We start from the raw sequence: 23,663 nt of genomic DNA, 5'->3' as shown, positions 1-23,663 counted from the left end.
ATGAGCATTAAAAGGTTGATATATTCCAGGTTTGTGGGGATTCCAGGTGTCATATGTCTAATTCTTACTGAGCTCAGGTATGCTGTTAATTGCTATAGCCATCAGGATTGTGTTATTTGTTTCTGGTGAACATATGTTACCATTAAGTAGACTACCCACTATCAATTTGTGGTGATTATCAAGTTCAGTCACTGCTTGTAGGATTGGGTTCAAAGCAATTCTTCTTTTTAAAGTTACCCAACCAGTTCTTAGAGACACTTGATAATATTGCTGTTTAGAAGGAGAAAAAGTCAGAGTCATAGCCTTACTTGTAGATCTTCTCAAGAGAGGTAAATTTGATCCTATTTCTTTGACTCAATTTTCCATTTAGCTTATAATTACTAATGAATCCTGAAAACATATCTCAACTGTAGACTAAAGATATGAAGTCAATTTTTTTTTATTAAAAAATTATTCAAAGTTCTCCCTTCTCTTTCATAAAAGAGATACGTCCTTGGGAAAAGTGGGTGCAGAGACACCTGTGCTTGCTTGTTGGTCCAAGATCCAACTGCTACTTGTTTTGGCTGAAGCCCTTTTCTATTTTAGTTTCTACAGTACACCCTAGAGGAAAGCCTTAAAAAGTTAGTGTGGGAACTGAAAGTCTACAATTTCTCAGTGTTTGTGTTCACCCATTGAGCCTTAAGTTAGCATTTATGAAAACATTAACATACAACCCCTACTTGCTCCCTGGGCAAAAAAAGCACAGTTGGAATGGAGGTCACTTGATCATGCAGCTTTTCTGGTTATGCTTAAAAGGAATATTTTGTTGGAGGAATATCCTTGGGTGATTGTGCTTGCTGAGAGGAAGTTGAATTAATTGTTTGCTGACAACCACAGAAGTATTAGCTTGCTATTCATTTCCTCACCACTGGCCCTTCTGGCATTTCATAATTGACAAGGTATGCTGAGGCCATTTTTTCCATGTATTTTTTTTTTCTTTTTTAAGTATTAACTGGCTTGGTGGCACAGGAAGTAGAATAATTTATCCCAGAGAACAGTGATATGATTCACCATTATACTTTAAGTATTAGGAAATACTGATTCCAAAAGAGCTGCCTTAAATTAACAGAGACATAAGATTTTAAAGGAACCTCAGTCTTCTTTTAAAATTTATATCAAAATCTTGACTTGGGCTGGGGATGTGGCTCAAGCGGTAGCGCGCTCGCCTGGCATGCGTGCGGCCCGGGTTCGATCCTCAGCACCATATACAAACAAAGATGTTGTGCCCACCGAAAACTAAAAAAATAAATATTAAAATTCTCTCTCTCTCTCTCTCTACCTCTCTCTACCTCTCTCTCTCTTTAAAAAAAAAAATCTTGACTTAATAGGAGAATAATTATCTTGTTGCCAATTGGAGTGATCTCAACATTGGAGGTGATGTTACTATACTATTCTCTTTTGCTTCTGTGTTTCCTGGGACCTCAGTTTCTTTTATTCTGTTTGAGTAATTGATGAAGCTTGTAGAAGAGATAGAAGATGAACATAGCCCCACTTTGTCCACCACTCAGGTCTTCCCTCTTTCCTCGTATCTTCCTAGACCTCACACTTTAGAGTGTAAGGACAATTTTATCTCATTTTCTCCTCTGGGTTGGGCTCTTCACCGTTTTTGCTTTCCATCTCTTTTGCTTTTCCTTTCTTTTGCTTGTTTTGTGCCCTCTGACATGGGACTATTAATCCAAACAAACAAAAAGATTCTTGGTTTAGGTAATACTTTGTAAGTGAAAAAGTAACAAAACAAAACATGTTTTTTACTTTGATAGTTCCTACTTCTCTAATCCCTACAACAATCCACTCAAATGGAACTTTTATTATATCCAAGACACTTATCTTTTCTGAGCCTCCAGATTTTCATCAGTGAAATGATAGAGAAGAGAGGTTGTCTCCTAGTGTAGGTAGTAAGTGGAGGAGCCTGGCTCTTACTTCAAGTCTCTCCTCAATCAGAGCCTGAATTCTTAACCTCTTTATAGACAGAAATGTGCTTCCATTTGAATAACAATGGAGCATATGTTTTTCCCAACCTGTGGATATTTTACATATTATGATCAGCAACAGCAGTGGTTCTTAGAGTTTAATGAATGAAGACACTTCCTTGGTTGCTAGTTGAGCCACTCCTGTGACCTGGTCACCCTTGAACCTGAGAACTCAGTTATGAACTTTAGTCAGCCTGAGTTCTTGTCTGATTGGTCATTGCTTCCCATTTATTTATTCGGGCATAGTTTCCATTATTACTATGGTAACACTTGAGTGGTTAATAATTGTTATTAGTTTTGAATAAAAATTAAGGCCTAGTTGTTCTTCTAGTATGTGAAAGTAGAATTTTGGTGCTTTCAGATATGACTACTGAGTAGAATGTTTTGACTTTACGAATAGAATATTGATTTATGTGGAAAATGTGGAAGCCTTGTACACTTACTGTTTACTAACCTTCAGCCTTGGCCCCCATTATTAATAGGGCTCAAACCTACCCAGACAGTGGGTTGTAATCTTTGTATGAAATTTTGTCTCCAGGCATTTCCCAGGGACTGTAGGCTGTGCTACCTTCCCCTTACCTTTCCTTTTTCATTGCAATCTCAGTTCCTTTGAAAAGGCAAGTGATGATTACAAAATTGGCTACAGGACAAAGACTGCCTTGCATTGTGGGGTAATACCACTCTGATTATGCTCTCTCAAGTTGCTTTTCATTTTAGCAACTACTTTTCAAAACATTTCCGTTCCACCTAACATAAAAGCTGTGCAGGTTGGATAGCCATAGCAGAGTGCTGGGTTCACAGATATTGGAGAAATCTTACAGCAGGCATTCTTAAACTTAGATCTGTGAGTTCCTTAAATTTTTGGTGTGTGTGTTTCTAGGGAAGAGTATTTTAAATTTACAGAAAGAGCACAAAAGGCAGAGTTAGAGAGGAGCCAAAGGAAAGAGCTCAGGAAAAATTTGACTCAGTGGGACAAAGGGCAGAGTGGTGGAGGGAAGAGTTAAGAAAGGTTGTGAGGGTTAAGGAAATTTCTAACCCTTTAACCTTTAATAATGTTCGATTGACACATTCTTTCGTTTGATGGTACTATGTGGTCCAGAAAGGAATGAATATGTCCAAAGGAACAACTGACTGAGGACCCACATATTTTCTCATGTGTAACCAAGCAGAGTAGACCTCTTAAATTTAAACATGTTTGTTCTCTTTTAGGTAATAACTCTTTATATTAAATGTTCACTGTTAAATTTACTGTGTGTCTTCTCTCTTCTGATTGATCTCTGAGTATATCAGGTGGTTGCTGAGAGAACATGGCTGTCTTTCTGAGGGAGGATGCGCTCTTATAAATGATCGCCATATAAGTTACTTAAAGTTTGTGTAAAGAGGTATATAATTAAGAAATATATAATCAGAAATTCAGAAACTGCAGGTCAGTTACAAAAAAGAAAACTGGCCTGGAATGTGCAGAAAATAGTGAGGGTTGAGATTAGAGAAGGTGGTCTGTGAAGAGAAGTGAAATGTAAATAACCAAAGTACCTTTGAACAGGATTATGCAGAGTGAATGCTAAGCAGAGAAGTAGAAGTTTCTCTCTAGTTTATAAGGCATCTTCAATGGATGTGAATAAAAATATCTTAAGGAAAATATTATGTTAGCCAGGCATGGTGGCATACCCCTGAAATCCTAGGTACTCTGGTGGCTGAAGCAGGAGGTCAAAATGTCAAGGCCAGCTGGGAGAATTTAGCTGGACTGTGTCTCTAAATAAAAAAAGATATAGCTTAGTAGTAGAGTGCTTGTCTAGTACACATGAGGTAAGCGTTCAATTCCTCCAGTACTTAAAATGAGTATTTTAACATAGTAAAAGTATAAACACAGGTAGAAAGGAGTTTTAAGAATGAAGTATACAAACCTATTTATTTTTCACTATTTTCTCAGCTCTTAATTATATTTCACATGTAGATGTTATTCCTAGAAGCTTTGCTTAAAGATAAGAAATTTGTTAACAGAATAAATTCAGAGGGCAATACTTCTGCATCTGTAGATGAGAGTAGGATGTTTAGGAATGTTAGACTTGTTTCTTTGGCCATCCTTTGCAGTCAGAGTTGCCATTGAGTGTAAGTACTTTCTGTCTTTGTCTTTCCATGCATTGAAATAAGAACCGATTTTTGTATTCTCTGTATGTGTGTTTTAATGCCATGATGCTGTTAATCTGTAGGATGTAAAGAAAATTTATTTTTAAAAAGCCAAAACTCCAGTTTATTTACTTAATATTTCTCAAGTTTCATCTGCTCTTTCTGATATAATACAATATTCCTTTAATCTCTTTTAAAATAGAAAAGTACAAATCTAATGTATAGTCATCATAAATCATTCAGAACAAGTAAATAAGGAAAAATAACAAAAATAATTAGTGTCCCCCTCATAATACACAATTAACATTTTGTTACTTATTCTTTATTCCAATCACATGTGCATGTTTTTTGTGTGTGGGGGTCTGGGAATACATACACATTTATAAAATATATTTAAGATAGATATATTTTATAAATGATTATAATATTTTTAACTTACATAATTATATTGTAAATATCTTCTCTGAAATGTTTTTAATAACAGCATTCTAAATGAATTCATATTTATTCATCAAACTTATTAACAAAAGTTTTGCAAACTACCTATTATTCATTTCAGATCCCTCCCCCCCCCTTTTTTTTTGCCATTTTAAACAGTGTAATGTTGAGATGAACATCTTTTTTAGCCATATCTTTGTGCACTGTGCATGATTCTTTATTTAGCGCACATTTGTAGACTTGGCATTGCCAGATCAGAGAGAATGCATTTCTTTAAGGGCTTCCCCCGCCCCCCCCCTTTTGGTTTTCTTTGGGTGCTGGGGATTAAACCCAGGGCCTTGTGCAAGGATTTTGGTTCTCATTGCCAAAATGCTTTTCAGAAAGTTAGACTTTAAAACAAAAATAAGCATGTATGTTTTTCTCCAGTATCCTGAATGATATATTTGAAAACTCATTGCTGAAGACTGTCAGGAATGTTGGTAAGGCCACATTAAAGTCATTATGTTAAGTAAATTATCTGGACTGAACACAGATGTTTCATTATTAACCTTTGGAATAGCCAAATCACAACTAAATACTACTGGACTCTAATTAGAAATTTGAGAGATTAGTTATCTGATACCAGAACAAAAGTAAATAAGCTTAAGTGATAACATAAAAAAATGGAGAAGTGCATATTGTAGGATTTCCAGACCATAAGGTTTGAGGGTCAGTTATTCTGGGAGACTGCAGAAAAAAAAGAAGTTGGTAATAACAACAGAGTTCTTGATGCTTTTGATGACAGAGAGGAATCTCCAGTCAAACAGGCAGCTACCTCCATGGAGACAGCTGTGCCAAGTACCACTGTATCAAGTCACTAGACAGAAGGGCCGAGATGGCTTTGTGGTGCTAGTGCTTCTTCCTTTCCAAAACTGTGCAATAATAAATGCATTATATTCCACAGCAATATCAGTCAGCATTGAAATAAGACCCTATAGCAGACATGTTCTATAGAAATGAGTTATTGGCACTGTTTTTTTTTTTTTTTTTTAGTTAACCTGTCATGAATGGCCTTGATATTCTGAAATAGTTTGGGTATGCTTTAATTTTGTATCTTTTTAATGATTAAATTGGTACAGCATACTAATTAATATAGTTTGTTTTCCCCATTTCTTTAATAATAAAATTATTGTAGCTCAAAAGTGCTATTGGCTTAAAATTGCTAAATTGTTTTTATGGTAAATATCATAATGTATTAATAAAACGTGACACAAAGCATATTTTACTCCAAAATTTATTTTATAATAGAAGAAAGTAAGTATTAGGTTATCAATAAATCATGTATTGTTTTATACATAGCAGGGGGGATTCATTGTGACATTTTCATACATGTCTATAACATAAATTATGGAATTTCATTTCCCAGACCCTCCTTTTCCTCCCTTTATCTCCTTATTCTACTCTAACGGTCTCCCTTCTCCAGTAAAACATTTAGAGATCACTACTTTAAGACTGGTAATCAGAGACATAATCACAAATTTGTAAAAATAATATAAATGTATTGCTGTCATAATATGTTACTGAACAAATTGTTATAGCAGTGGAGAAAAAAGACATGGTTTTGTGAAGAGCTGTGGCCCAATACCCCAAAGTATTTATCTAAGATCTCAGGTATTGTCTTAGTTGAGAGCAGTTCTTGGTCTACTGTGCAATGGTCTATCCCAATGACATCTTATTAACTCAGCTACTGACTTTACATTTTTAAATGTTTAATTAATTTTTGGGTGGTACTAAGGGTTGAAGGTGCACTATACTGATGAGCTGTATCCCTAGCCTTTTAATTTTTTTTTTTTTTTTTTTGTGATAGGGTTTCACTAAGTTGCTTAGGGTTTCTATAAATTGCTAAGGCTACCCATGAACTTGTGATCCTCTTGTCTCACCCTCTCAAGCTGCTCGGATTATAGGTATGCACCACTGCACCTGGTTTAGCTGTTGACTTTAGAATATGAATATAACCAGTTGGGTTAAGATCCAGGATATCCTGTTTAAAAATATACAATCTTCTCCAAAAATTTACATGGACCATTCATTCTATTAATGTACCAACTGTGAAAATCAAGGAGACAAAGAAAGAAATTCTAGCTTACAAGAGAAGATGAGACCTGGGAAATTGAAGTAAATAATAATAATATCAGTTACTATTATTGTAGTATGTGCATTTTATGCTTGGGACTATAGTAAAGAGTTATATAAAATCTTCAAAAATGCTCTGAACCATTGAGTACCACTCAATGGGAATTCTTCTCTGCCATGATTTGAATCTATTATTAGGGGTTAATCAGCTATGTAGACTGACAGTCTTTTAATGTACCTTGGGCAAAACTTACTACATTTTCAATGGGGTAATACAGAGGATTGATTAATTGTACATGTTAGAAGGAGAGGGTCAATGGTAACCCTTGCAAACATGGGTTCTGTAACACCACACCTAATTATGCTTAAAATCATATGCTGGGGGAAACATTTTATAATAAAAATTGTGTTCTACCTGACGTATGATAAACAGGTATATTTATGCTTTGTGATGTGTGTCTTTGTTAAAATCCACCATGACATGAGAACAACTGGTTGTTTTCCTGCAGTGGTTCTTGGGCTAACGTGGCAGCCTAGTGTCAAAATCCCATATTTGTTCTCAGTCACCACGTGACTTCTGCCTACAGTGGAACATCTTTGTGTGTTCTCTGAGGTGGCACTCTTTACACTTCATGCCTCCCCATGCTAGATAGCCAATTGAGTGGAATTCAATTCAATTTCGTTCAATTGAATGGAGTAGATGAGTGATTCAAACTTGATTTCTTGCAGCCCCAGAATAACATAGGGATGTTACAGAACTGAGGCCAATAGCAGTGGTGATGAGTCTCTTTACTATATGCCTTTTTTTTTCTTTTTTTCTTTTTTTTTAGTTATCAATGGACCTTTATTTATTTATATGTGATGCTGATACTAGTGCCTCACACATACTAAGCAAGCACTCTACACTGAGCCACAACTCCAGCCCAGCCCGATTCTTGTCTAAAAAAATTTAACATCAGTGCTCACAGTAACTCTACAAAGTATCCTTGTTCCATGAACTGAGATTCAAATGGTTATTTCATTGCAAAAGGTCACATAATATGGGTAAATAATGATCTTTGAATTAGAAATGAGAAATGATTCCATTGCTATCACTCTTAGCCTATCTCCCTGCAATACTCCTGGCTAGGGCAAAAGAAAGGTGTACCCTCTGTGTCAATTAGGTCAATATTCATTAAATATTAAAATAACTTCTGCTTAATTAGACAAGATAATTTTTTTAGTAAAATCTGGATTTGAACCAGGCTCTACCTGGTCTAGTCTGTGTCTTCCATAGTGTCTCAAATTCCTCATTTGTAAAATAAGGATATTAACATGTTGCTATGGAAACTAAATGAGTTAATGCAGCTGCATACTTTGAACAATGTTATTTAATAACAATGCAATGGTCTACTTACTTGATCAATGCCTTTCTATGACTCTGTTCTGGAGACCTGCTCATTTGGAGTTGAATTTAATATTCAGTAAAGTGTAGCATCCTTTCATTGTTATATATTCCCCTTGGCTTATAGGTCTGTTTCACTTTGTTATCTGTAATGTCATTTCAGGTTCCTATATGATAGTGGACTCTTCAGATCATGACCCTGGAGAAAAAGCCAGGCTGCAGCTGCCCACCATGAAGGAGAATGACACTCACTGCATTGACTTCAGCTACCTGTTGTACAGCCAGAAGGGGCTGAATCCTGGCACTCTGAACATATTAGTGAGGGTGAATAAAGGACCTCTTGCTAATCCAATTTGGAACGTGACTGGATTCACTGGAAGAGAGTGGCTTCGGGCTGAGCTAGCAGTGAGCACCTTTTGGCCGAATGAGTATCAGGTAATCGTCTGTGCTTTTCTGTTTTATGCTTTGATATTTTGGATGTCATTGCATGTGGAATACTTAGATGTAAATACTGGCTGCATAGTAAGAGGGTGTTTGTCCCTTTTGCATCTTCCTACCCTATTTCTTCATGAATAGTTTGAATGAGTTGGTGCAAAACATTGAAATTGAGAAAATATTTCCACACAAGGAAGAAAGTAGGTTCAAGTCCAAAACTGGTCATTTGCTTGGCAAAGAGCTGCTTATTGACAGATGTATTTCTGTTACTTTTTCAGGAAGAAATAGCTTTTTGATTTGACTGAAATAGATTGAACTGGTTTCCTGATTTCCTGAAAATAACATTTGGAAAATAAATATGAAATATTATTTTATTCAGGTTTGTCTTGAGGGGGAGGCATTATGGTTATTTATTTATATTTTTGTCAGTTAAATGTAATATTAAACTAAGCAAAACAACAATAACAATAAGTTGTCCCCCAACATCTTTGGATTTTTTTTCCCCAGAAATACTTAATCTGAGTATGATGAAGTAGTCACTGAATAGTGTCAATGCTTATTTTATGTTCGTGTGACTGAGTTTATGTGGTTTAAAAAATGTCTGTCTACTCTTTTGGAGAGTGGTTCAGTGAACTTTATTGTGAGGTTTAGTGCATGAAAACAGACAGTTGTCTTTTGTAAAGGCTCATTTTTCTTGTGCGTGTTAGACTTCAATATTTAAACTTTTAAGACTTCCCTATTTGTAATTTATTATAGAGTCTAATCAGAGTTCATTTGTGTAATGGCATATTTTATAAGAGTGAACAGTATATAAGGTAAAAAATAGCTCTATTTTTTTTCTTATTTAAAAATGAATTATTCATGTTAGGCTTGTTTTTGTTCCTGAAGAAGAAAAATACAAGGCTTTGTCTTACTTGTTTTTTCTTGAGTTGATGTTTTAATTTTATTAAAAATCTCTTATAGGCATGGTTCCAGTTAAGCTTCTCATTTTCAAGTTATGTGTTTGATGAGATTTCAATGGATTTTCATTAGGGATAGTTGATTCCATTATTCCTGAACAGAGGGATGTTTCTCTTTAGTGTGGGAGAGCCATCTGCATTTTAGGGCCCACAGCTTCCAAAGGGCTACATATATAATATGTGGGTTGGGGGGATGAGGGTTGTGTGTGAATGTGTGTAGCTGCTTCTAAAGCATTGGCTGAAGGATCAGTGGGCCCATCTCTGAATTCAGTGGGTAGATGGCTGTCATCACTGGATCACCCCACATGGCTTTATCAGTATACTGATTTCATGAGAGTCTGTCATTGGAGCTCAACATAACACCAGGAAGAAGCTCTGATTCAGCAGAATAAGACTGTCAACACATTCAGCCTCCACAAAACAAAGGACAACTTCAAGTCATGAGTTAATTTAACAATATTTTTACAAATGTGGGTTCTGGATCATGTAACCTGTATTCACCACTGTATTTGCCCTGATCTGCTAATAGTTCTTTTAGGAATCAAACTGTTAAATGTTCCTTAAAAACAATATTAATGACAATATGGTAGTATATTTTGATAAATTCAACAATTAATTTATTTTCCTTCATAATTAAGAAATGATGTATATATTTTTATTTATTTGAAAACTTTAAAGAGCCCTATCATCGACTCTTGTGGCACAGTTTATTGTGCTGTTAGTTTTAAGGTTGAGTTTTAGTCCCTCAAACTGGATGAATACTTTTTTGGTCAGCCTCATTTTGCATGATTAAGCTCCCTACGTTATATGTGCCTGTGGCTATTTAGACAAGCAGTGCAAAAATTATCGGCATGAGTTTCAAACCAGCCAGTAAGATTATTGTTGGAGATGTTAAAGAAATAAATGACTAAGTACATAGAACTTATGGGTAAATGTCTTGTTGTTGAAGATTCAAATTTGAGCCATAGATAATTACTTAAATGATTATTTTGCTTTTACCTCTTTTGCTAAACCTACAAAACTTAGTCAGTAAAAGTAAACATGTGCTGTGTGCTTAGTGCTCAATAAATTACTTAGTTGGTGTTTTTATTGATTCAGTCATTTAGATGCCTAGTTGTACCTGTACAGGTATCAATTATTATAAACAACCAGCATAACATATACTATACTTATGAATAAATTTTTGCTATTAGAAAATACTGTGAAAAATTAATCTCCCATACATTGTCAGCAGCTTTCAATATCAAATAGCTTTCAAGTATTTGGTAAGTGCTGGTTTACAAGCAGAACCTGGTAGAATTTTTTTACTTCTTCATATTTGAAGGGAAACTCACTTGCTTTAAGTACAAGTTATCAAAGGGCATTTTTGAAATTCTGTATTTTTGTGTGATAAAAAGACTACCCTATGTCTACCAAAGTACTAGTTATACTTGTCTTTCATAGGGACAAACTTATTATTCCAAATTTCTCTCTCTCTGGTCAAACCTGCGCAAGTAATCATTTAAGATCCTAGAAATATTTTATACAAAAAAATTTTGAACATTTTTTCAGCAAGAAAAGAATTAAAAAATAAAATAAGTTTGTTCTAAAGAAAGCAAAACAAAACAAAACACATTATTGACCACAAATTGATTTAGATAAGACGCTCATGAAACATCTTTTTTTTTTAAATTTTTTTTTTTTTTTTTTTAGTTGTAGGTGGACAATATATCTCCATTTATTTATTTTTATGTGGTGCTAAGGATCGAACCCAGGGCCTCACACATGCAAGATAGGTGCTCTACCACTGAGCTATGGCCCCAGCCCCAAAACATCTATTTTTTTTTTTTAACTAGAACATCTAATTAGACTCACCAGGATGAATTAGATGAATTAGCTTCAGATTGTGGACAATCTGAACAACTTAATAAATAAATTGACCCACTGAGTTTCATTATTTGGCATTTCATATTTTACCTTTGTTTTTTAATATAATTTATGGAAATCTGTTTGTTCGGCCAATAATTTCGGTTCTTCATGTCCAGTTCAGTTCATGAATGGGTAAGAATGCTGGCCACATAGAATGGCAGATTATATTTTCATTCCAGGTACCTTTAAGCAGAAGAATGCCCTTGACTTTACATGTTCAGAAGTCAAACGTAACAAGCAAATGAAAATTTAATTTTACACTATGCAGTAATGCTTGCATATATAAGGAACTATTTCTCACCTGTGTCTTCCAGACAATAGATGTCTTTTCAGTGTAGTATACTACTAATAAAATTATATGACATTTGTTTTATTTGCCATGGTTGCATGATGCCATGGCATGTATTTTTATAGGCCTCAGGTTAGTACTGAAATTTTTTAAATTGGTTGCTAAATAGAAGTAGAAAGCAAAAAGCAAAAAAAAAAAAGTCCTTACAAGGCACCATCTCACTGTTACATTATAACTGAAGGTCTGTACACCTCTAAAAGGGTGATTTTCTCCACTCTGGAAATCTGACCTGTCTTTTATGCATAAAACTAAGTTCTGCTTTGGGATTAAATCCATTACTTTCTTAGTGAACAGTGAGGTTGTTACCAAATGAGGCAGACAGACTACATACATAACTTGCAAAACTATTAGTGGAAACCTAATCTGCTGTTTTCCATTAAGTGGGTGCACATCATTAATCACAAAAATGATGCATGATGAAAACTACAGGGGTTTGGCCAGAAATTGCAAAGTGACAATATTGTGGAATGTGCCTTTTTCCTCTGTAATTCGCAGAGAAATAAACACTGAACTTTTGCAGTTCATTTTCTTCTTAAGATTTTCCATTAGTTTGGGGAAAAAAATATAAGTGGACAAGCATGAGATTTTCTGGCTTTGTCTCCTTTTTAAAGGATTATATTAACATGTATTGTACTGATATTTTGGCAGTAGAAAGATTGCTGCTCTCCAGAGACCATGCTGGCATTAGGTCTAAAAAAAAAAAAAAAAATGGGACTTAAACCAAAAGACTGTTTTACTGAATAAAAAGGCTCTAAATGAAAGACTTGAAGCACAGGGACCCATGTTAGAAGAGCATGCTTATGAACCAACCCACAAAGAATGAGGAAGAGGAAGTGTCACTCCTCTGTCATAGTTCTTAGAACTCATTCATATCCACACCTCAGAAGTAAAACTATTCTTTCTGAAATATCTTTTTTTTTTTTTGGCTTCCCGTGCCAGGACCTTGTACATACTAGGCAAGCAATGAACTATATTCCCAGCCCTTGTTTTAAATTTGATAATGAGACAGAATCTTGCTAAATGGCCAAGTTGGCCTTGAACTTGAAATACTCATGTGTCAAACTTTCATGTAGCTGGGATTATTAGGTTGCATCACCATGCCCACCTTCCTAAATATATTTTACAGCTATATCTTCTTCATTTAAAAGTATTAAAAGTGACTGAATTAGCATCATGGATAGTGAGCAGTGTTGTAGATATTGTTGTTATCTATCCAATAGTCATTCTCCTGTCTTCCATGTTGGCAGAATTTCTCATGTTGGGGAATTGCTTTTCCTAATTTTCTTTGTGAGTGGAGTAGCCATATGACATGATTCCGGTTAATGAGTCAGAAGAAAAGACTGCCAGAGACTTCAGGGAAAGATTTTCATTCTTGATAAAACAAAAAAACAAACAAACAACAACAAAAAAAATAAAAAGAAGGTTGGGGGTGTTCTTGCCAGAAAACATGGTGCCTGGTGCTACTGCAGCCATTTTGTAACTATGAAGAAGGATGTGGTAGAGCAACTAAAGGTGACAGAAGAGACTGTTGTGGAAATCTGGGTCATACCTATGGGAAAGTATTATTATTAGTAGTAGTAGTAGTATTAGTAGTAGTAGTAGTAGTCGTCGTCGTCGTCGTCGTAGTAGTAGTAGTAAATGTAACAGCTACTGTTTAAACATCATTTAGATGAGTTTTCTATTATGCAGCCCAAATCATCTTAATATTACCACATCACATTTTTCTTGAACTATCAACATATTGTTTGTAGGTAGTACATGTGAGACATGGCAGAACTAAAATCTTGAATATTTTTCTATGTATGAAATAATCCATATTATCCAATCTACTTAGAGATAAAAGACAGACTTACACACTTCAAAAAATAAATATGCTGTAAGACAACCGATTGATGGCTTAAGGATGTAGAAAGTAAGCAAGGAAATAGGATCTGTTGTATAACTATATGTGTAGGACACTTTCATATATGTCATCTTAATTTGTCTTAATTATTGGTAAGTAGATGTTTCTTCCTCTATAGATGGACTAAGATGCTGATTATTTAGTAGTAGGTAAGAGTTATTTCTTTTTTCTCTGAAGTAATTTGCTGGCTTTAAAATGTTTGGACATTAGCCATATCAATGTCTTCAGAATTTAGGCGCAACTAGATAGGCTTATTTTAGTTATGACAACAGTAATTGCCGGACATGGTCAATGTGGCTTATTTTTATAATGGCAAAATATTACCTTTTTTTGATAGGCTATTTACAAAGTAACCTTTTGTTGCTGCATTTAAATCTTCACAAGTCTCTTTGTTGCATTTAAAATACTCCAGCAGATAGTTTTGGAAAGACTCCCATGTTATTATAGTCATTGTTTTCATAGATTGTATAACCCTATGAGTGTGATTTCTCTCTGGTTCCTGTCAGTGATTTGCTTTTATTCCCAAACATCTGCTCTACTTTGATCTGAAGCTCTGTATTGATTCATCAATGAAATTTATGGTTGTTTGAAATTAATAGAAACAAATGAGAAAAAGAGTTCTTCTGTCTAGCAAAATAATAATTGGTGTGTGTGTGTGTGTGTGTGTTTGTGTGTGCATGTGACAGAAGTCTCTTGTTACTCTGTACAGCCCTACCTGTTTTTATTTAAAGCATCAGAAACTCTCACAGTGCCCTTTCATTATTCATTATGAGAAATAGTTCCATGAAATGAAGTCAATTTCTCATTAGTAACTGATGAAAAATAATGAGCGTTAAGGAGAGGTACACATTGTCAAACTGTTTGTTCAACTGTTCAATGTATCATTCCTCCCCGCCCTGGGAGTTTGTTTTATCTTAGGGAAGGGGGGAGATAGGTGCTCTAGAGAGCAGTGGAAGAAGTTCCTGGTTCATTGTCTGCTCACTCACCTGTATCCAGTTCAGTTTGCTCAATCTGAGTTAACTCTTATTTCTTATTTTCCATATTTCTCTATTTAGCATACCTCATCATGCTAATCTTAATCTGGCAATATAAAAAAAAAGTAATCAAACACACACACACACACACACACACACACACACACACACAAGAGAACCCTTTCCTTCTGATCAGTTTAACAGTGTTTCTGACCAATACTATTCCCATTTATCAATGCAGTGCCATTTGTACATGAGAAATGTAGGCAACAATTTCAGGTTAATTCCTTCTCCAGTTATTTGTCTGCTGACTTTGATAGTTAATTAGAATTTGTCTTTTTAGAGCTTTTCACTTTTTGTACAACTTGGATTTCTTTGTGACCTCTTTTTCCATTCTCATTTTGAAGATTGATTTTTCTTCATTTTCGTCTGCATGTGGGTTATGAAAAAAAATATTGGCTCTTCAAGAGAAAAACAACAGAGAGTGACATTATGTTTTTATTTAAAATTTAACTTTTGTGCTGTGGTGACTTCAGTTTCATTCCTTTGAAAATGATAGAAAAGTAAAAGTGCAATTACCTATTTTAGTTTAGGCTAATTTCTGTTGAGAGAGTGCAATAGGAAGAGAGTACTGAAAAGCACATCAGATGTATTTACAGTCTGTATCTGTTTTATCATTCTTTCAATTGTAATTAATCAAAAGGTGGTAACACAAGTTAGAATACCAAGGACGATAAACTTTGGGAACTGTAAATATAAATATGTATTCATGTAATGTAACAGACAATTTGTAGTAAATTTTAGCTGTCTTGTTTTGCAAAAGGTATTCTTAAAACTGTCATCATAAAACTAGCTGCTACATGTTATTACAAATAACCCCTGTCCTCACTCACCCCTGGGAATTCCCTGGTGAGAATTAGATTCTTAAGATTCTTTGAATGATCTTCTAAAAATTTTTTTCTTCTCATGATCTTACCTAGAATGATCTTACCTAGAAGCAGTAAATCAATTCTTATTTTATATTTAAAAATAAGATATGAATTATCCCATGTAATCATTCAGTAGATTAATAGGGAATGAAAAATTTCTTATACCAAAGAACAAGGTTTGATACAAATCTAACTATCTTAAGATTGCATTGTTTTGTAACAATAGCACAGATACAATATTTAGAAACACATATAGTGCTTCTCTGGTTTAATGATTTTTAAAACATACTTCTGGTTTGTTCTCACTTTCAGTAATGTAGGTTTACAATGGAATGAAATCACTTTATTTCCCTTAATACCGAGATGATTCCTATGTTTGAATTTTAGTTGTTTGTTTACTTTTTTCCTCCTCCTCTGCCTCCTCCTCCTTCTTCTCTTTCTTCTTCACCTTCTTTGAAGAAGGAGGTTTGGGGGAGGGAATTAGGGTCATCATAGACAAAATAATAAGCATGGGTCAAAAAGCTATGTGATACGATAACTATAAGTGGAAGGTCTTATTTTATATGGTAGTAGAAAAAAATGTAGAGGCTGTTTTGTACATTGGGTAAAGGGTAAAAATTTGAACTAGATGTCATTTGACCTGTGTTCAATGTCTCGTCCATGTGGTCAAGGCCTTCATGCTCATAGAGTGACTATCCTTTTGAATTTCAGTGTCTGCAGTAGGGGATAGTAGCTGGTGTGCTCACTACTTTTGTATTTTAAGAGGCTCAAGGTGTATTACTTAACTTAGTGAATAAGGTACAGAATTGAAAAAAAAATTAGGATTCCTCTCCAAACATTTCAGGGAAATGAGATATGCAAAGTGAAGACAGGGGACGCAGAACAGCTTGAAGACTACAGCTAAGGTCCACATTCTTTCTGAAGGTCTGCTATTATTTATCCATCCATCCACCTCTCACATGTTTATTGAGCAACCTATTCCATGTTAGGCATTATTCTCTCTGGATACTGAATAAATCTCAAGGTTCCTATCCCCTAGAATTCTATTCCAGCGGCTTAAGGTGGGTTGGAGTGCAAATACATGAGAAATAAATGAGAAAAAAAGACCAGAATCTTATAGACACAAAACAGATAATAAAAATTGAAAAATGTGAGTGCTAGAGTTCTAGAAATCAGAGCAGACCAATTGCTCTAGGAATACCTATTTGAGGAGATGATCTTCAACTAGAGATCTAGTTGAATGCCAAAAAAAATAATTATGTATGAACAGATTAGAGGAAATGCATGAGGCCCAGATAACACCCCAGCTACTACAAGTCCTTAAATCTGGAAGGAGATTGGCACTGCAGATGGACAGAAACAGGCATAATATTCAAGGACTTCAAGATGAGATGGCAGGTTTCAGTTACCTGGTGTTTCACGGTTCAAGTCAACAGCAAATGCTTTCGGATTTTGGTCGATGGATCCTATTTACTCATTCGTGGTCTTATATGCATGCATGCTCCAAGTGTTTGTTCTTTACCCTTTTTTTTTTTTTTTACTGCTTCCTGTACAGCTCTGTGCCCTATCTCCATAATGGAAAGTTTCCTAATTATTTTCAATGCCCTAATCTCAGTTACTTTTGGGGATGCTAATTGATTGACATTGAGCTCCTCAGATATTGGCACTCTTCCTTTAAAGTTAAATCTTTATTTGTGCTACTTCATAATTTGCACTTCCTGCTTTGGAGCTCTACTTGTTCTTTGGACAATTTTGGCTCTTTTTGTTGTTGATGTTCATTAACAATAGATACATCTCCCTCTTGATCTGTCTTTGTTTCTTTTTTTTCCTGACCACTTTGTAATTATTCCTTCAGCCCATTTATGCCCACTTCTACCCAGAAGCCTCTGGTGAACATCTCAGCACTCCATGATCACTCCCTTACCCACACATGTGCATCTGTGCTGCCTGCTTTGCAAATTTATCCTGTTGTATTTCAGAGACTTTTATGTCTTGTATCCTCGAATGGATTATAGACCCTCTTGTAAAGAATCTGAGTATGTGATAAAGTTAATTTAACATGTGGTGCTTTGTATTTTAGATGGTCATTGACATATTAAAAATAATAATCTATCATGTGTGATGGTGCACACCTTAAATCCTTTCAGCTCAGCAGGCTGAGGCAGAAGGATCACAAGTTCGAAGCCAGCCTGGACAGTTTAGAAAGACCCTGTCTCAAAATGAAATAAAAAACTAGTCTGGGGATTTAGCTCACTGTTAAAACATCCTAGGTTCAATCCCCAGTGCTACAGAAAAAAAAAAAAAAGTAAAAAGGAATTAATCTTCATAATATTAATAAATCACTGGCAAAGTATAATTGTTTTTATTTTAGACATTTATTTAAGACAGGTGACGAAGTGACTTATTTAGGATCTTATTGCTACTTAAATTTGAGTTTGGTTTCCTTTCTGCTACTGTGAAATTCCATTCCCTTCATACTGTGCAAACTCTTTACTGATAAGAATTCCTTACTACTCTTTGCCATCTTTGTGTTAAAAGAAATTCTGATTTGCTGATTAGATATTCAGTGATAGTGTAATTTTGTGTCCACAGAGTTTCTCAGGAAAAATTATTCGTTAGCATTAATTGTTAATATTTCTTTTGAAATACAGATTGTCATTCTAAGAATTGAACAGGTGAAGTAAACTGAATTTGAGGGACAGTACGGAGGTTTATTGAACTCAATTTCAATTCACTTTCATAAGCAAGCATTGAATTAGAATGCAGTGTTTAGTAGTAATCTGAGCCCACGGGGAGAACTAACCAAAAGATACTAAAACAATTCCTTCTTTTCTTTTCTAGGAATATAAATTCAACTAAGGCAATTTCTCACATGTTGATATTTTTTTGAAGTCATGTGATATTTAAATGTGGTTTGTTAAATAAGTATCTCTAATTGTATACATGTTTTGAAAAAAGCCATAATAAAGCAATTGGGAAAAGTGTTATGGTGGAGATAAAATATCAATGGTAGCAGCCTGGTGTTGCTATTGAATTGGAGATGCAAAGCAATGAGGAAAACAATAGGATTGAGAGCTCCAAGAAGGCAGAGAAGCTCTGAGGTCAGGCAAAATTGAGCTGGTCATAGGTCAAAAGGCATTTAGGCTTTTCTGTTGCAAGGCACAGAGAGCAGTCTCATTGGTCAGAAGTAAGAATGATCATAATGTTTTGGGGGATAGCCACACTGGCCTGGCTGAAGTGGAGGGTTTTGGGATGAGGAGAAATGATAGATTGCATTGAATAGGTTGGTCTATTATTGAGAAATTCCCAAATCTAGGCTCAGAGGCTTGTATGTATATTTTTATTTCTAAATGCTTGTGGCACACTCAAAGGGCCTGACCTGCAGTGTGGTGTAATGACTGTGATGACTTTTAGGAGTTCTTTGGAGGACCAAGCTCAGCATATCAAAGGTGGGTCCACTTCAGCATTTGCTGCACACACTGCTGTGATTCACATCCCATCTGTTCAGACTGGACTCTTGAATTGTGATGTTCAGCATTTTTGGATGCTGACCTGTGTGGGCAAGGGATATTTTTGTTCCTTTCTGCTTGGTAGAGATTGATTTGTTATGAAAGGTAATCAGGTTTTGGCAGACAAACTTGCATTTTTTTTTTCCAAGTCTATTCAAGAATTCCTCCTTTGTCACCAGAATTGCTAAATTTTGTTCATTTAAGCTTATTCTTTCAGAGGGATCACTTGGGAACTTTCCTTTATAATAAAAGATGAAGGATGTCCAGATGATGTGCTCTTCCATCTGCCTGTTAAGTCCTTAATCTCCTACACCTGGGTAGCTTCTAATCCTTTATTTGCTTTATGTGCCAGTGGTTCCAAGTTGGATAAGTTCTGTGATGCATATGCCAAGAAGTTTCCCTGTGCCACAAAAGGGCAGACAGCTCCCCCAGATCTCCTGGAAAATAAATCGAGCTGCTGTTCACACATGGACCTGCTGGGTTTAATGCAACCCAGTTAGTAAATGGCATTCACTCCCTCTACAGCCAGGAGTGCCCCACTGATTGGCAGCAGGAACTTCCTTGTTCACATGGAGAGTTCCTTTCCGCAGGTCCACTAGCTTCTGAGAATTGTCAACACATTGCCTTTGTGATGCAGTAAAAGGTCCTTCTACTTTTCTCATTGCCATTTGCAGCTCAGTCTGGAGTCAGTTGAGTTATTCAGCCAAGGCCCTGAGTTGGAAAGTAGAGCAATTTTAAAGGAGTTTGTTTTGGGATCTTCCTTGGGTGGTCGGGTTCTTTTTTGAAAGAGCCATCAAGCAGAGAATTTTTGAGTCAGAATTATCCACTGCTTCTTAACTTTTCACTTCTTAACTATGACTTCCTCTCTTCCCCAAGCAAAAGCCTGGTCAATAAACAACGTAGTACAGTATGGTGGTTTTAGTGATTAGCCATGATAAAAATGAATAGCATTGGTTTATAAGGAAAGACACAGAAAGATTTTATTTCATTTTTTAATTATTTCTTTCAATCTCTCTACTTCTAGAGCAAGACAGTGGGTAAACGAGAGTCTTAACGTATTATTTATGATCACATTGCTTGGAGGGAGTGAAATGGTACCAGTCTGAGAATGGGGAATTTTCTGTAATAATGGGAGTGAATTACTAACCTAAATAGTTGAAAACATTTTTAAAATATATGAATATCTTAATTTTAAGAGTATTGATTGGAAAATACAAACTAGAATGATACTTGAACTGTTTATTACAACCTGGCCATGTAAAAATTCTTCAATTCCTTAGCATTATTAAAGTTTTCTCTTCAGTTAGGACAACAGGAAGTTTATGACAGTTTCTTATGCAACAGATTTTTAGAGTCAGTAACTCCAGTGAAAGGAGGACTCTGCTCTTTAATGTAGTAGCCACACCAGATTCCAGCATGGCCATCACCTCTTGCATAGGGCTCCTGCATCTGGTCTGGGACATCTCTCTACTATTTGGGTGATTCTCAGAGGCTTCTGAAGCCACCTGGATTCCAGACTTTTCTACCCCTTTCTGCTTCAGTCTTGGTCCAGTGGACCCCATTTATACCTTAACATTTTCCTGTCATTCCTGACCCTTGGAAACAATTTTCTGTTAGGAAAAAAATCTTGTCTTGTAGTAGAGCTAGGAAAAAATTGGGGTGTGGAAGAGATGATGCTCTTACCATAAAATTTATTGAGACTCATGAAAAAAAAAGTCTAGTGAATATTCAACAGGATTAGCCTTTGTGATAAGTTACAAAGGAATGAGGAAGTTTTACTCTTTGAACTAAGAAGTTGTTTTACAGCAGGGTTGTAATTTATGACCTATTGACCTATTTTCTGAGTATTCAGTGGGAAGACATCTAATAGGGAATGGCATCCCTATCATTTTTTTTTAAAGCTCTAAGTTATAGTATTATCAATATAAAAGTGACATATAATCCCCCAAATTATCTTTCTCTTATGTCTTTGTTTCTTTTCTCTGGATCTCCTTCAGAACAGACTATGTGCCCACTGATACCCACCTGTGAATTTTCATCCATTGAAAAAGAAAAAAAAAAGTGCATTGTTCTGTCTGTCTGTTCTTGTCAGCCAGTTTTTCTCAGGGAGTAGTTTTTACCTTCTGCCTCTAATTCCTGTCAAATCATTCTCTCATACCTTGTAACTTGGTTGTTATCCCTTTCATGTATCTGAAAATTACTGTACCAAGATAATGAGATGTCTCTCAACTTCCCCACGTCCTTATTTCCCTTGACTTTCATAGACAGTTGACTTGAGTGGACCCTCTGTTTCTTCCTTAGACGTGGAAGTCTGTATTATCCTTTTAAAACAAAACAAGCAAACTTCTCTGACTACTTTTTTACTTCCTTTCTTTTCTGATCTTTCTTTCCTTCTCATTCCTCTTAATTTAAGAAGTTCTAAATATATAGTCAGTTTTGTTTCAGGAGAATATATTAAAGAAATATTTTTATGAATATCTGACTGTGCACAAAAGATAGAAGTAAAACATATGTACATGTACATGTATCCATACACATGCTTAAATAGCAGCTGAGAATACAGCAGGCTTGCCTACCATGTGCAAAGCCCCAGCACAGCAAACATACACGTGCATGTGCGCATACACACACACACACACACACACTCCTCTGCTTAAATAATTTCATCAGAATCCCCCAAGAGTCCTCTCCATTGAAACCTTCCTTCTCTCCGAAAGAATGCAGAATTATGAATTTTGTGTTAATTTCCTTTCTTTTTCCTTACATGCTTTGAATATTTTAAATGTGTGTATTTTAAAAATTATATATAAATTATTTCATGTTTTGAACTTTCATTTGCAACTAGATACTCCTGTTCACATTTATGTTTTCTATGTAGTTATAATTAATTTGCTTTTACTTTTGTATAGTATTATATTTTTTGAATAAGCTAAAACTTCTTAATCAGATTTTTGCCTCTGGGTATTATTTTGTTTCTGGGTTTTCTAAAAGTTACATTAAAAACCAGAGTTGGTATGAGTATTCTTGTATGTGTATACACCATTGCTAAGTCATATCACTAACTCATGTGATATATTATTTATTTGACAAGGTGACATCAAGCTCTTTGCCAAAATGCTTTGAACCATTAGGATCCAATTTCTACTATGTGTTTTTATTGTCACATATTCTCATCAGTGCTCATTTTGTATATTTTCAGACTTTTTTCCCCATTGAGTAAGGGAAAAACTTGTCCAAATTTTCTGATGTTTGAATACTCTACTATTGATATTGAACATGTTCTTAAATATTTGTTATTTGTGTTTGAACTTTTTCAGGTGTTCCTTTTTGTCTTTATTCATTTCTCTACTGATTTATCTCTTTCTTTTCATTGGTTGGCCTTTTTTATCTAATGTAGACACAAAACTTTTGACAATCATGCATATTCTTCATTTTGGGATTATTGTTATTATTTTTACTTATAGTTCCTTGAACAAAATGTTTTATTATTATATTGGTACTTGGGATTGAACCCAGAGGTGCTTTATCACTGGACCACATCCCCAGGCCTTTTTTATTTTTTATTTTGAGATAAAGTCTTGCTGAATTGTGTAGGAACTTGAACTTTCCATCCTCCTTCCTCAGCCTTCATAGTTGTTGGGATTATATGTTTTCAACTCTGAGCTTGGCAGAATGTTTTAACATTGATAATTTTATTGATTTTTTTTTTGTTTTCAGATTAAAAAAAAAAACAAAAAACAGACATTGGCTAAGTAGCCTTTCTTAGTTGTGAAGCTACTTTTTTCTACATTTCCTCTACAACAGTTATGGTTTGCCTTCCAAATTTATATGCTTGAGGACATTAAGAATGATTTTATATATGGCATCAAGTGGAGTATCTTATGTAATCTTTCTCCATGCTGGATTTATGCACTTTGCCTACGTGTGTGTGTGTGTGTGTGTGTGTGTGTGTGTGTTTTCATTATTCTGAGCTCTGAATCCTCTTTCCAACTGCTTGGTTGAAATTTCCATGCGGATACACAACACCTAAAATTTATACTAAAAAGAACTCCTTTTCTTGTGTCTTCTCAGCCTTTCCCCCACATCTAACTTGTTTCTGGATTCCTTTTGAAGATTTTCTTTGAAATGAGATTTCATTCCTACTTTGCCCTATTTGATGCCATGTGGCCTGAACCTCAGGCCTCTGCTGTGGTTCATGCAGACTTTTGCACCTGTTTTTTTTTTCCCCCCCACCCAGATCATGTGCTGCTAATGTCACATTAGTATTCATTTTTCTGCAATAGGACTTCGGTCCTCTCAAATTACACTGCTTGTAACTTATGTTGTTCTCAGGCTAAAGTGTCTATTTCTTAAAGCTGTTTCTAGTTCTTAAGTTTAGTCCAAACTCTGCTTTATAATCATATCTTGTACTATGACATAATTTCTCTAAATCCATTTCTTCTCAAACCGTTTCATACGTTTCATTTGAATTTATTGGCTCATTAGCTTGTATCCACTCTTCTACTTCCTCAAAATCCTAAGTCAAAACTATCCTTTTATTTTTTTGGTGCTCATGAATGCTTTTGTTGAGCTAAAGGTATTGATTCTTGTAGTTCCTTGTATTTCCTGTAGCAGCTATCATAATATC

General features: G+C 35.2%; 1 protein-coding gene across 20 annotated transcripts in view; it reads left to right on the top strand.

The window, feature by feature from the left end:
• The window catches only part of Ptprk (protein tyrosine phosphatase receptor type K), a 536,216-nt gene that overhangs the window by 178,950 nt on the left and 333,603 nt on the right, over window positions 1-23,663 (top strand). For all 20 annotated transcript variants that reach the window (XM_048798085.1, XM_048798091.1, XM_048798079.1 and 17 more), the window contains one exon: window positions 8,234-8,505. In XM_048798085.1, coding sequence (XP_048654042.1) covers window positions 8,234-8,505 — 272 coding nt within the window. The remainder of the gene's footprint in view (window positions 1-8,233; window positions 8,506-23,663) is intronic.

The sequence above is a fragment of the Marmota marmota genome, unplaced genomic scaffold (assembly GCF_001458135.2).
Source record: "Marmota marmota marmota unplaced genomic scaffold, marMar, whole genome shotgun sequence".
NCBI lineage: Eukaryota > Metazoa > Chordata > Mammalia > Rodentia > Sciuridae > Marmota > Marmota marmota.
This window is presented reverse-complemented; position numbering and strand designations above follow the sequence as displayed.